Below are 14,666 nucleotides of genomic sequence, written 5' to 3' on the forward strand. Positions count from 1 at the left end.
GATAGTAATAAATCTGCTGGACCGGATGGTATTCCTCCCATATTTTTAATAACTTGCATTGATAGTTTGATATATCCCTTACATAAACTTTTTAACAAATCCTTAGCGTCTGGCTGTTTTCCGGCTCTGTGGAAAAAGAGTTATTTAACGCCCATTCATAAAAAAGGCGACAAAAGCGATATATCTAACTACAGACCTATTTGTATTATGTCTGCTTTACCCAAACTTTTCGAGTCATTAGTATTAGATACCATTGTAAAACCTATCAACAATATTATTGTTCCTAACCAACATGGCTTTATCAGAGGTCGATCTACCTTAAGTAATTTAACTATCTACAATAATTACATATCTGAATCGCTCAGTCTGAAACAACAAGTGGATTCTATATACACCGATTTCAGTAAAGCATTTGATAAGGTTCGACATCATATTCTTATATCCAAACTCCGACTGTTAGGCATCAAAGGTAGTTTATTGACATGGATTATTAGTTACCTCAGTAATAGAGTTCTTTGTGTCAGGATTAATTTTATAGAATCCTATGTATTCGAGGCCACAAGTGGTGTCCCGCAAGGGTCCCACCTTGGCCCAATATTATTCTTAATATTCATTAATGACATTGTAAACATATTTAAAGATGTACAAGTCCTACTTTTTGCAGATGATCTAAAATTGTTTAAAAGAATACGAAATATATATGATTGCCTAATTTTACAAGCTAATTTAGATAAATTTTTTAAATGGTGCGAACAAAATATGTTATTTTTGAACATTGAGAAATGTCAAGTAATACGATTTTCCAGAACTCATTCTCATATCTTACATGAATATAATTTAAATAATGTTAAATTAACACCAGTATCACAAATTCGTGACTTGGGAGTTATATTCGAATCAAACTTAACATTCACAGCGCATATAGATGATATAACTAATAAGGCTTTAAAGATTCTTGGCTTCCTTTGTAGAACCCTAACTGATTTTAAGTCATTGGATTGCATGAAAACACTCTACATTTCACTAGTTAGAAGCCAAGTGGAATATAATTCACCTATTTGGTCTCCTTTCTATAAAGTACACTCTAACAAATTAGAACGGGTTCAACACAAATTTCTTAGGTACTTAAATTTCAAGCTTAAAATTCCAATAGAAAACATTAATTATGTAAATTTGATGAATGGACTTAATTTAATTACGCTGTCTGACAGAAGAACCATTTCAGACCTAATTTTATTATACAGAGTCATGAACAACCTTATTGACAGCCCTGCCATCGTTGCTGCTATTAAACTCTATGTACCGACAAGAAATACTAGACAAAATACAACATTCTTTTGCGACACATATAAAACCAACTATCAGTCAAACTCACTTACCAATAGGATGCATGATTTGGGCAACAAGTTTGGTGGTATTATAGATATATTCCATGATTCCCTTTATAATCTTAAATTCAAATTAAACCAACACTTTGTGGAATCATACAAATTATTGTAATAGATTTAACGATTAGATATGTTATTGTAATGTTTTATATTATATTTTGTTCTTTGTTATTGTTAAATATTATGTTGTTTAAAATGTTTCTTTACGCCATATTCTTCAAAAACTACTTGTATATTTTTTTAAAATTCTTCACTTTTATAACTCTTAGTATAAATTCTAACTCGATAACTTATGTAAAACTTATTTATAATCTATGTAAAAGCCCCTATGGGCGTATAACAACAACAACAACAACAACAATAATATGTCATAAATAAGAAATAATAATATAACAATGGTCACTATAGCAGAATAATCGATAATTAAGTAAATAAAATAATGAATTTTCCTGCATACCACGCAGGACAATCCGGAAGAGAAGAATCAAACTGTACAAAGGAACACCTCCTTAGTTGGGCAAATCAAAAAGTGGGGGGGGGGATTATGATCTATTGAACATAATTTTGCACTTACCAGAAAACGAAAATTATTTCTACAAAGATAGAGATGTCAAAACTCTTAACGTTTGCAACAAAGGATCAGAAGATTACATAATTAAATTACACAACTGTTATTTAAGGTAAATAAGTCATGAATAACAAAATGTTCAATAATCATCAATACATACATCGCAAATTACTTAGAATAAAATGTTACCTCAGAGTCTAAGGTAACATTATTCAAATTAATTACAATGGCGACTGAGCACCATGTTCCAACTGTTTATTCATGACATATTTACGATCAATTTTCTTCGTTAGGCGATTAATTTCTAGTAATTCTAATCTGTCTAATTTCTGTCCCTTTTCACAAACGTGAAGAACCTTGACATCTCTATCCTTGTCAAAAGTATGTTGGTTCTCTAGCAAATGCAAGGCTACGTTCGATAAATCTCCCTTTCGATTTACCCAACATGCGAAATGCTCCTTTATACGGGTCGATACTGCTCTTCCTGTCTGTCCCACGTAACATGCAGGGCAATTCGAGCAATTCACTTGGTAAATTCCAGAGTTCTCCAATTTATCTCTCTTATCCTTATTGTTTATTAATATCTTACCCAAAGAATTCACGCTACAAAAAGCTGTCTTACACTTCTTGTCACTGTCTATCAATTTCGAAACTTTATTTGATACTTTCCCAAGGTATGGTATTTTACACCATTGTTTTGTTTCAATTTCATTTTCTGGTGTAAGGCCATATGTAATTGAAGTTATAGTGAGTTTTTTATTTTTCTTTTTTATTAAATTATCTATTATTCCGCTATCGTAACCATTATTCACCGCAATAGCTTTGATAACATTCAATTCATTATTGTAATCTTATAATTAATTGAGTCTCCACTTTTATAATTAATTTCTATTCAAAATCGTCTAGTTAATTATTACACTTACAGCACGAGGAGAACTAAATGACTCGTAGAAAGTCATAATGTCATCATAGCAATTTTCCGAGACCTTTCAGTTTCACAATGGGCCATAGTTATTTGTTGTTTCAATCATGTGTTGGGTCGCCAAGCCACGAAGCCACAGGAATAGCAACAGAGGACGGTTGTGGGTTTTGTGGATATGGACGCTTCTCATCTTCACTCAACACTCCCGTCCCACGTGAGCTCTGAGCGGTGGCGCTAATTACAAGCCTTTCCTGTATCCATTGTCCACATTTATACTCGTAACTACCAAACAACACTGAACTATGGAAGCGTAGTAATCCAATTCACTAGACTGACTAGACGGGTTATTAACTATAGTTACATCAAATCTTATCACCAGATGACCTATTAACTAAAGTTAGAAAATATTTTGACAAAAAGCTACTCTTCGACAAGGTTAAATAACTTAAATCATAAGGTGTTTCCTGTATTAATTGTGTTTATCTGCTGCTATTACATAACAGCAAACTAGTAAATCATATATCACCAGACGGTTTTTAAACTAAAAGCAATATTACAAAAAATACAATTGGTTACAATAATGAAACAATTTATAGATATTAAATATTTCAAATTGCGTACATATGTTTCCTTGTTGTCATAAATTAAAAAGGATAGTTAAAAAAATCTTTCCATTTTTAAATGACAGCAATACAGTATTACATTCGAGGGGTGATGTACGAGTATGATGTTCGAGGGACTTGTTAAATAGAATTCCACAAAAGGACGAAATGTTATTTTTTTGTATCCTAAATATTTTGTTATTTTTCTTACCTAATGTTTTATTCAACACAACCCTAACACGGCAAAACTTCTGATATAACACGTGTCTATGTATAACTTTTCCTCGAAACTTCTGGGTACATTTTTTCTTCAAGCCTTACGTTTATTTTTCCTGTTGAAATGAAGACAGATTAAGAGGGAATTGTTTAGGTAATTAGAGACATAAACATAACTAATAAATGTTTTATTATCTTCCCTTTCTTGGAACAAATAGATATAATGATATCTTTACTGGAGCATTTATTTCACTTACATATTGAAATTACATAACGAATAATATGAAGTAATTATAAACGTATTATGCAGTATTTTATCTGAAAGAATTATGGATATATATTTTAGTGCATGTGAGTGGTTTCGGTTTCAGTAGGTATGTATTTGGTGTAAGTATATTTTCTATTTCTAATCTCCTTATGTTTTGTATCCATCCTTTTATTTGAGATTTAAATCTTATAATGGAATTGTGATTTTTGAATGATAGTGGGATTTTGTTTTAGAGTTTAGTAGCATAGTATAAGAAGCTTTTTGTCCAAATGTTGTATTCATAGTTACTTGATGAATATGTTTTTTACCCTGAGATCTAGTGTTTCTAATACAAGTGTTGGTTTTTTTAATATTCATTTCTTGTGTTTTGTATTTACGAATAGAAAGGAGTATTGCTTTAAAATAGACATTTTTAAATGACATGATTTTTAGACTGTAAATTTCATCAGCGCTAGTTCTTATAAAAACTTTCAGTATAATCTTCATTATGGCTTTTTGGATACAGATTTCAAACATTTATCTAGAAAATTAATTACATTACTACTCCCGATCTTTCGTATTAGCATGCTTTCAAAATGAAAGGTACGTTTTATTAGGAAATAAAACCTGAACTGAAAATTATATCGGTCGCGGATAAAATAATGCGTAGACTTAAACTGTCGTAGGACAGAGAATAGGTAAAAACTCTCTTTCTTCTAATAATAGATGTTATCCGAAAGGCATTAGTATTTGGTTTCTTATTTAACTGTGAGGAAAGAAGTAAAATACATCTTCATCTGTCCAATTACATCTTCATTTTTCACTTTGCACGCGAGAGCGTCGTTATCAAATTATGAAACGTAATATCTACTCTTCCTTGTGGAAAAACGAATGCGTCCCAAACACGTTGCAGGTAAAAAAGATCTTTGAATATTACTATAGGTAATATCGATATTAAGATAAATATCAACATTACTAGTTGGAACTTTTCTCAAACTAGGAAATTAAAAAGTAAGTATAACGCGAACTTAAATGTATTGTTTCATTTCGTGCTTAGGGCGATGCACTCGTCGTGTAATATTTTAAATCGAGCCGCTATCAATAACACACCTTACGTAGATGGCGATAAGGCTTAAATTCCCGCTTCACACCATCCACCTGTTTTGATTTATGCAAGAAAAAAACATGGCCAAAAAGTGATTTTTATTTTATTTGGTGGATGTTCAGGCACAAATATTTAAATGTTTTTCGATCATTTTATAAATAACTTAATTTGCTACATTATACAGTAAAACCATAACCGAAAATGGGTTCGTAAGTAGGAAATTTTGAACTTTAAAGAAGTTTTTAAAGGCCTTATACATTATTTTTTTCTGGGCTTATAAAAGGACTTATCTAAAAAATACTCGTATAACACATGATATTGCATTACTACGTATGTCATCGCCTTAATAATAAAATTTAATATATCTTAAGTAATAGATAATATTGTTTATATTGCACGAAAATGTAATGTCTCTAAAAATTTCAACACGATTTGTGAAGTAATATAACCGCACACATTTAATGATGTTGCAGGAGTGGAAATTAATGTTTTAAGTGAATTTTTTTGGTGACCTGATAATTCATCAAAATGACAATTCAGTACACATTTAAAAAGTGATATAAAGTCATGAAAATTATGAAACAAAAATTAGGTTAAATAGGTTAGGTTAGGTTTACAGGTTACATTTTTCATAGCTTTGACTCTACATATCTTTTTAAAGGTGTGTAGAGTTATCATAGAAACATTTTTTAATAGTGATTAATTTCTGTAGATGTAGGGTAGACGTGCCCTGATGATGGAAAATCTTACGCTATTCGAAACGTTGGCCAATTAAGGAGGAAGAGCAACCCGGCATATTAACCCATAAATTAATCAGAATAATACCTTTGGCCGTGAAAATCTAAACATATAATCATGCTACCATGACCGATGATGACCTCCTATTGTGACAGTTCTCTTCTCACATAGTATATTAAGAAAACTGTCAAAGACGAAACTAAAGTTCCATAGACCCAAGAAAGATTTATTTTAATAACTTAAGTTCATTGATGTATTATAATAGTCGATGCTTAAGTTACATGTTCTAGAATGAATTTAAGAATTCTTTTGAAGAATAATGTTTGTCTTTTAATGGAGTTATCACTCCATTAAAAGACAAACATTATATTGAGTGATTGTACAGTTTTCTCCCTTTATAAACATTATTTGAGAAAGAAAACGAGAATATTGTTGTAAAATTACTTTCAAAAATAATTCAAATCTAATCGCTTAGTTCACTCTTTAGCTATTTCTATTCTTAGAATCACATCTGGCATAAAATATAAAACAATGGGTAAAGGTAGGTTAAATCCTACAATCAGCAAAATGCATATTTCTAGAAATTATGCATTCTTCAAGGTAAGCATTTGCTAGTTTTCAAATGGAACGCATATTTTATAAACAACGCCTCGTTTTATCTACAATAATCATTTATTTTTCACGACAAAGCAATACATACTTTACGAGTTTTCGAACAAATAATAAGAATTTGTGCCGATGAAGTGAACGTAATTAGTACGAATATTTAAATTCACAAAACAGATTTGTAATGTTTTAGCTTTGCACAGCGACGTTTCGCAATATTATGAATCTATGCTCCAGCCTTTGTGAGAAATGCATGCAATATTTAGATTCAAGGTATGATAGGTTTGAATAATGATTGAATACGTAGGTTTCAGGTTTGCGCGTGGGAATTTGTAATATTCATAGGCTTTTGATTTGTCATTGACATAGTGGTCCCAACAGGGATACTGAAATAAATTGGAAATTGAAGATTTCTGTCCCAATTGGACTATGAACCTCTAACATCAAATTTATGGAAGCTATTTTATTCCTTATTTTTTATTATTAGTATTTTTTGTATGACTCAAGTAAAACAAAACAAAACCACAAACATTGTGATTTCTTTATATACTTCATTGATTACAACAGGTTCTCAAAATTTACACACACGTTCCAAATTTTTATTTGCCGAGTTGTAAAAAGTAAGCTCTATTTTAGTGAAATTCCCTCACCAAACACAGAACCCTGTTTCTTCATTGAGAAGAATACCGATATTTTACCTTTATACATCTGACTGTGTCAAACATGTAACATTTATTTCATATTTATTAGACACTTAGGACGGGTTGTTTCGGAGAATCTGAACGATTCATCAAATTTCAACGTTCATTTTCAAGTTCTGTGAAAGACTTATTCAAGTTCTGTTTTTATATCATTGTAGGCTAGTTGCTTGACAAAACTGAAATAAAAACAGAACTTGAAAAAGTCTTTCACAGAACTTGAAAATGAACGTTGAAATTTGATGAATTGTTCAGATTCTCCGAAACAACCCGTCCTTAGTGTTTCTTTAATTAATTAATAAGTGCAAGATTTTCTCAGTACCGCTCGGATTAGTAACTACGAAATAAAAAGGTTTAGCGTGCCATAGACCTACCGCTCCAGCAGTTGGAATTCTTGCAAGGGATCTGTCACATGAAATATTGAACTCTAAGCCCATGCCAAAAACAATATAAATGCAGAAATCTTAACATTTAGTGGGTTTTGAACTCGTGATCTCTGGCCATAGAATCAAATCTCTTTATTCTGCCACGTACCTTGATAAGAAATAATAAAAATTTTATAAGTTCAGATTTTTTAATATATATTTCATTTTATTTTAAAGGGGTTTCAACAAAAGCCAGAACTGCTACGGCAGGTTTACTAATTTATCCATGATATAAATGGACCCACCGATATAAATAATTACAACAATTTTATAAAATAACTATATTAACGTACCTATGTAATCAAATACAAAACCATGGAGCGCTGTAACAACAGTTATTAAGATAATTTCAATTGAGATTCATTAGAACGGGTCCCACGTTTAATTTGATTTATAGCAATGTTCGTGAATTATCGGCTGCCGCCAGTTATTGACGACACCTGTGGATATTTAACTCGCAGCTCATTGCATTATATTACATTGCATCCAATACCTGCGTAAAGTAGTCAGGTATTAGAAGCCAGATGCTACCTCGAACACCTCGGAAGATTGGTGCGAAGGTCTCCGCTAATTCACCGATAAATTAATTAATATTGTGGTCGCAATGACTGGACACGCCATACAATAGATTTGTCATTAAATCATTTTATGCATCACTCTCCTGTCTTTAAGGTCTCGGTGAAATATATAAGCTTAATGGGCGAATGTGTGTACCTAAATATTATTTTATGGTATTTGTAACCAAGTGGAATCTTTTAAAGTCGTTTTGACCTAGAAGTTTCTACTTGGGTTTAGTACCTGCATAAGTACATAAGTACCTACAACACGCAGTACGTGCATGTATCCATAAAATACCTGTTTTATGAGGATGTATCTCAATCAATAACAAAGCAATATAGGTAGTCAGAGTAATTTATTATACAATATTATCGGAAAGTAATTTAATGATTATTTAAATTTCACATACTTGTTAAAACGTAGATTAAAAGTATATTTTCGTGTGAGAAGGGATGCAAATTATTTACTTTCAGATTTTTTATCGAGTTAACACCATCGGTTTTATCGATAACGTAATGATGGATGTAATGATATTTAATAGTTTGTTTTGTTTGTTGCATAATAAAGACATGAGAGAGATGTATGTAGATAGTACCTGGCAGAAGATAGGGGGTGGGGCTTGGCGCTGGCAGCCAGTAAGAGGAGGTGATGGCGGGGTACTGGCCTCCCCCTCGGCGCTGCACCGGAGGGCTGCTACCCCCATTGTGCTCTTGCTTTACTCGGCTTTTCATTGTCATATCACATTATACATTATACACTGTCTATGGCACTACACCACACGATTCATCGTAGCATAGATAATACCCCGTTCCCAGGTTCACTGCAGGTTCATATGCCGGAGTGATGGCTCTGAAAGTGACACCGGTTAGGGTAAGGGAAAAGACGAACACCCGCGGAGAAGCTAACGTGTTGTCAGCGCCACTACTTACAACTAACGTAAGTGCGGAGCGATCACTTTTGTTTGAACATCGGTCGACGGGCGACCTGACTTTACGATGCGTCGGCAGAAGTCCACGGCGCGGTTCCTTCCGGCAACGTTCACCGTAGAGCGCTGCCTGCACTATCAGCTCAGGTACGCGGTATTCCGTAGTGCGCTATTGCGCTTCTCCGCCGCTACTGCGGGTGCTGGGTGATGGTATGCCGCCGCGGTTGTAGTTTCTGGCGAGCTGCTTGGGCCTAACACCGCCACCGGACGGAGAGCTCTATTGTTCAACCACCTTTACTACGCGTACTGGGTACCTATACCGGTCATGTCAGTCATCATCGGTGACGTAATGAAAACTGCTCGATCGTTAACGGAAAAATGTCGGAAAGTGCGCGAGGTGCACGCGGCGGAGATCTGTTATCGTAGAATGCATTGTGCCGAGCAGAGCAGAGATTTAGCATGGTGCAAGAGATGCAAGGCCGGTAGCGCGCCACAGCGGCCGAGCGGATTACGGCCGGAATAACAATCCTATGACGAATGGCATCCGTCGTCAGCGGGTCGGGCGGCCAACTGATGGATGGCCGTTAAGTTGGAAGTATGGCGCGGATTTCGCGGGTTTTTACATGCCGGTGTATCGACAAATGGCTCGCGCGTTACGCCGCCCATTGGAAATAGATCACTCAGTCGCGTCAGGAATGGTACCCGGAGAGGCGAGATACCTCCCTACTCCCTCTCTCCCATTCCCCACCTACCCAACACCTCGCATGCTCCGTGTATCACTCACACAGGTCGTTATTCAATATCGATAAGTCCGTTCATTTGAATAAAAATGATCGCTCACACAGGATCAGGTGACACGTTCTGTCAAGCGAGCAGAGTCCAGATTTACACATACATATAGCTGATAATACTCAATACAATACTAAGAACTCTGAGCCACGACACTGCAATAGTTGCTCTTGTTGTCGAGTCAGCTGATTATGTATTAAGTCAATATTAATAAAATCACAAACTAAAAAGGATCCACCATTGGCTGTTGGTTACTTAGACCGCTTTTGATAATCTTTTACCGAAATACTTCAACGAAGCATTAGCTAACAGCCTTGTTCCATCGTAGAACGTCGGTCACGAGTCACTATTCACAATATATCTCGGACAGAACTGTGTCAATATATACTAATTGTAGTATTGTGGAGTTGATATAATCTACAGGGCAATACCTCATGGTAATAATTGAGGTGCGATATGCGGACACCGAGCGCTGGACGCTGGCGCAGAGCGCTGAGCGAGGGGCATATAGCGCCGGACGTTGGCGCAACTCGTTGAACGTTTTCCGATGTACAGTAGACAGCCAAGTGTGCAGAATGCATAGGTGTCTGTAATCAGGTATGCGTATGGGGTGTGGCTTCAATTCGCAGAAATAGAATTACACATTACACATAGTCCAGAGGTATTCCTCGAGGTACATCAAGTAGCACTCGGACAGAACATTCCTCAAGACATCTAAGAACAATCGGTGATGGATGGATCACCTCGAGTCCAAAAACTTTTTATATTATTAAGCTTGTTTTTGCCGGATTGGACGTTTACAGGAAAGGTGTAAATCACGCAGCACAACATGCAAAGTAAAAAAAATAAGAAAAACAAAGTTAACGTATACTTGATATAAAAGAAGTGTTTATTTTTTACGTAAACAGAACGTGAAGCCCAATTTACTTAAAATATAGGTTATATGACTTTTATTATAAATAAACAGTAAAGATGTTATATTATAGCATGACTTGTTATCGGCAAGCGTTTATGATTCATTAGTTTTACTCCCGGTTTTACAAGAGTTTCAAATATAGATTTGAATCAAAAATTTAAAGCTTCATAACTCACGATGGAAATGAAGTTGCCAGCAGAAATAGTTGCGTACACTTCCAAATTCACACAGAAAAGGATATGCAATTTACAAAATAAGGTTTTGAAGAGAAAGTTTTTGCTGCATCAGAAAAATGAATCCTTTCTACGTTTATCACGACATGCGTTCGTGACAATCAACAGGATGTTAAAAAGCTCCGTAGCCCATGACAGAAACGAAATTGAGGACAGACTTGGAAATACCAAACAATTGTGTGCGATTTTCGTGATATATGAGTTCACCCGTTCGATTGTTTTTTGTGCAACAGAAAACAAACAAATTTAACAAAGTATTAACAGAAAATAACATAATATACCCGTATATATGTAGATAGCTACTAATCCATGGGTTTTGTATGCTTAGTCAGAATAATGGACAAGCATTTATGATTAATAAATCAGAAATTCTCAGGGCAGGCCAAGCTGTTGCATACAGGGGGGTTATTGGAGGAGCTACCATCAAAGTTATTTAATATTTTCGATTTAGCCTCACACGAATCATATACATATATTTAGAATCGAAACACATATTTCAGTCACAAGATACATTTTCAAAATATTTCTAGGTTAGGAACTAATGAGTAACCTTTCCGCGTGTAAATAATGCAAATGATGAGTTCGTTCAGTTCATTGCCAGCATACTACATAAATATACTATCTAAATGTTGATTAGATGACGCATTATTTATTTCAAAGTGAAACATCTTGTGAATAACGAGACAAAAGAAACAGGTAAGTACACAGAGAAAAATGAGTGTTGCTAATATATTAAAAATTATTGGAATTCCGGTAAAAAACGGGATTGCAGGCCATTTACCGATAAACTTTTAGTAAATTCCTGATAATATCAAAAGACGTGTTCATGTACCTGCGTTATTTTTGATAATTTATAATCACGAAATTCGAAAATGTTAGGATTTTTGTGAACACGAATTCCGACAACGTGACATATTTTATGACGTATTTTAGTAAAACTTCACAAGAAACAAATCACTTCATTCGTTCAGGGCCTGCAATCACGTTTTTACCCGGATTATGAATAATTTTAAGAGATTTTTAATAAATTTTCAATATATTTTATCAATTTAAAGGTTAGGTTAGGTTAGTTAATTGAGGTAAGTTGAGGTGAGGTTAGCCAAGTAATCGACCAAGCTGCACGTATCAAAGCAACAGAGAAAATGGAAGTAATACGTCTGGTGTGTAGGTAGAAACAAACGCGGGGCGCCGCCCTGCGAGTATGTGATTTGCGGCAGTACCTATGTAGAATTATAATGGTTCATGGCTCATCTCCCATGTTTCTTTTACATATTATGTTATTTACGGTTAGGTTACGCCAGGTGTTCAAAATCATTACTTATAATAAGCGTAATAAACCTAATTTAACTTTTAATTTTCCAAATTTTCGGATTGCACGTACCTAAAGTGATTGATTGAGTATGTAATAAAAATTCACAATTTTAATGGTGCCATTTTTCTGAAATATCTCATGATAAAAAATAAAAACCATTCAATTGAGTCGTGGTACGGTTTAAAGGGAGTCGATTAAATACGGCTCATCAAAAAGAGCTGGCTCAATTGTGCGGCTCGTTCGTGAACGGCTCATCGTCCAGAGGTGTTCGTTGGAAGTTGTAAGTGTAATGCCGTGAGAGATGATGCGAGAGGGAACCACCCATAACAAGAAGAGTAATGAAAAGATAAAGTTTAGACACATGAAGCTGGTCGGTGCTTTACGACTTGGCACCAATCCTAGGCCAGCGAACTATTTTGCCATCAATCAAAGCGCCAAGTGGTCGCGGACAAGAGACACTGGTTACTTTTGTAGACAAACGGTTCGCATTTTGAGGTGGGCCGATACATTTCCATTTACTATTTTCGGGCCACTTTGTGAAGGTGTGTGGCCGAAACGAAGACATTATTATTTAACACATTTTGCAGCTTCATAATATTATCATACTGAAAATAAATTCGTTAATTTCTCTTTCAGCTCGACCGTTTTGCACTTTGTACGAGTATGTCTGTAAATTTGTTTGTACGTTCTGTTTCTAATTCAATATGGTTTCCGTTTCGATGGAATTCAGAAAAGATTATTTTTTTAAATGTGAAATCATCGTATTTATATGGATTTTCTTACTAGCATGCTCTTAATATTATCGTAAAATTACCTGTCTGAGGAAAGTTTGAAAGAAGAATTGTCATTGAGATAGTATAGATCCATAACAAGTCCAACAGAATTCAGGTCTAAACTAAAAACTTACCTTTTTAAGCTGTCGTACCCTTAGATTAAATATACAAATCCTAAGAAAAAGTCCAGTTATATTCAATTTTTCAATTAAGTCCTAAATCCTGTATATAAATTTCGCAAATAAACAATTAGATAATGTTAATTAAGTGTTAATCTCAAGTGACCTACCAGGTAAGTATTGTACTGTATATTTTCTCCATAAATAGTTAAGTAATAATATAGATCACTGTAGAAATGTATTATAAGTTTGTACAGCGCCCTTGAGGTGATTTTGCACAAAAACGGCGCTATACAAGTCATCCAATTATTATTTATTTTTTATTATTATAGTTTTTTTGGAAAAATTGTACAATTTAACTTTTTTTTACATAAAATGTATGGTTTATAATTAAATATGTAGGTATATAAGTGCCTACTCACAAAACTTTGATTTCAGAGGAAATTTTAGTTTTAACTAACTAACCATCACGCTCGCATGGGTAGGCGGAGAGGACGGACCGCCAAATAAATCGGTCTTGGCATAGACTCCTTGCCTCAATCACACTCATACATCGTCTCATACAAACTTTTAACTTTATTAACGGTTTTTGGTTTTTCACAGAACTACTAGTATTAATAATACTAATTTTCTTATGGCTCTTGTTCGAGGGCGCTGTACGAAGCTAGAAAATGATTAGAAACACCACAGGTAAGAATTATTTTTAACTTCTTCAATAGTTGTAAAATTACTTTGTGGCGTCATTTTGATTATATATTTTTACAACACTTCTTAATCAATAATATTCTACACGTTTCAAAGCCAATGATTGATAGATTCCAGATTTCTTAAGAAATCAGGATTTAGCTTTTAATAATACCAATATGAAAAATGACTTTTAACTTCAAGACTGAAAAGTAATGCGCTACATTATTTTCTGTAGAGACCCACGTATGTTCTTACGGTGAATGCATCATATTATTATTTTGATATGATTGACCGTTGTGGTCAAGAGGTAAGCTTTTCGACTACCAATCTGATGGTCGCGGGTTCAAATCATTGCGTGAGCAAGGAAACTTTATGAATAGCCAGGTACCAGGTAACCTTCAGCCTAACAACATACCCCAATTGGGGATGCCATAGTCTCACTGAATATTGACGGCTGGGACTCTTGTGCAGCATTAATAGTAACAGTGGTAAATGACAAATTAATGCATCGCCATGCACCGCACTTGGAGGGATGGATTTATATTTCAGATTCCGACCCACCCTCATGCCTTTTCCTTTCCCAGAACTTCCTCTCCTCCTTTTTCTAAAAAAACCCTCCATTCAGCATCCCTAAAGATGATATAGGCCCAAAGAGAAATTATTTTCCTCAGGACCTCCTGTGTGGACCTAATGTAAAAAAATATGTATTTTATGACAAACTTATTCAAAATGATGTGTACATTAATTGATTTTTTTACAGCTACCGGAAACACGTGAGCGAATATTTAATGAAACAACCAAATTTGCAAAATATAAAATAAAAATAAAACGTTTAAAGA

At 34.4% G+C, this 14,666-nt stretch overlaps 1 protein-coding gene across 10 annotated transcripts in view; it reads right to left on the reverse strand.

Annotated features, from left to right (window-relative positions):
* The window catches only part of LOC149420780 (CUGBP Elav-like family member 2), an 864,914-nt gene that overhangs the window by 33,100 nt on the left and 817,148 nt on the right, over nt 1–14,666 (reverse strand). Inside the window, exon 2 of one of the 10 annotated variants that reach the window (XM_089635535.1) lies at nt 8,669–8,922. The exons of 8 other annotated variants lie outside the window; for them this stretch is intronic. In XM_089635535.1, coding sequence (XP_089491661.1) covers nt 8,669–8,810 — 142 coding nt within the window. In that variant the 5' untranslated portion in view covers nt 8,811–8,922. Of the gene's footprint in view, nt 1–8,668; nt 9,314–14,666 lie in introns of those variants that run through there. One more of the 10 variants, XM_089635536.1, reaches the window with a different exon arrangement.

Source organism: Hesperophylax consimilis, chromosome 9, assembly GCF_061612785.1.
Source record: "Hesperophylax consimilis isolate HC1 chromosome 9, BYU_Hcon_1.0, whole genome shotgun sequence".
NCBI classification, from domain to species: Eukaryota; Metazoa; Arthropoda; class Insecta; order Trichoptera; family Limnephilidae; genus Hesperophylax; species Hesperophylax consimilis.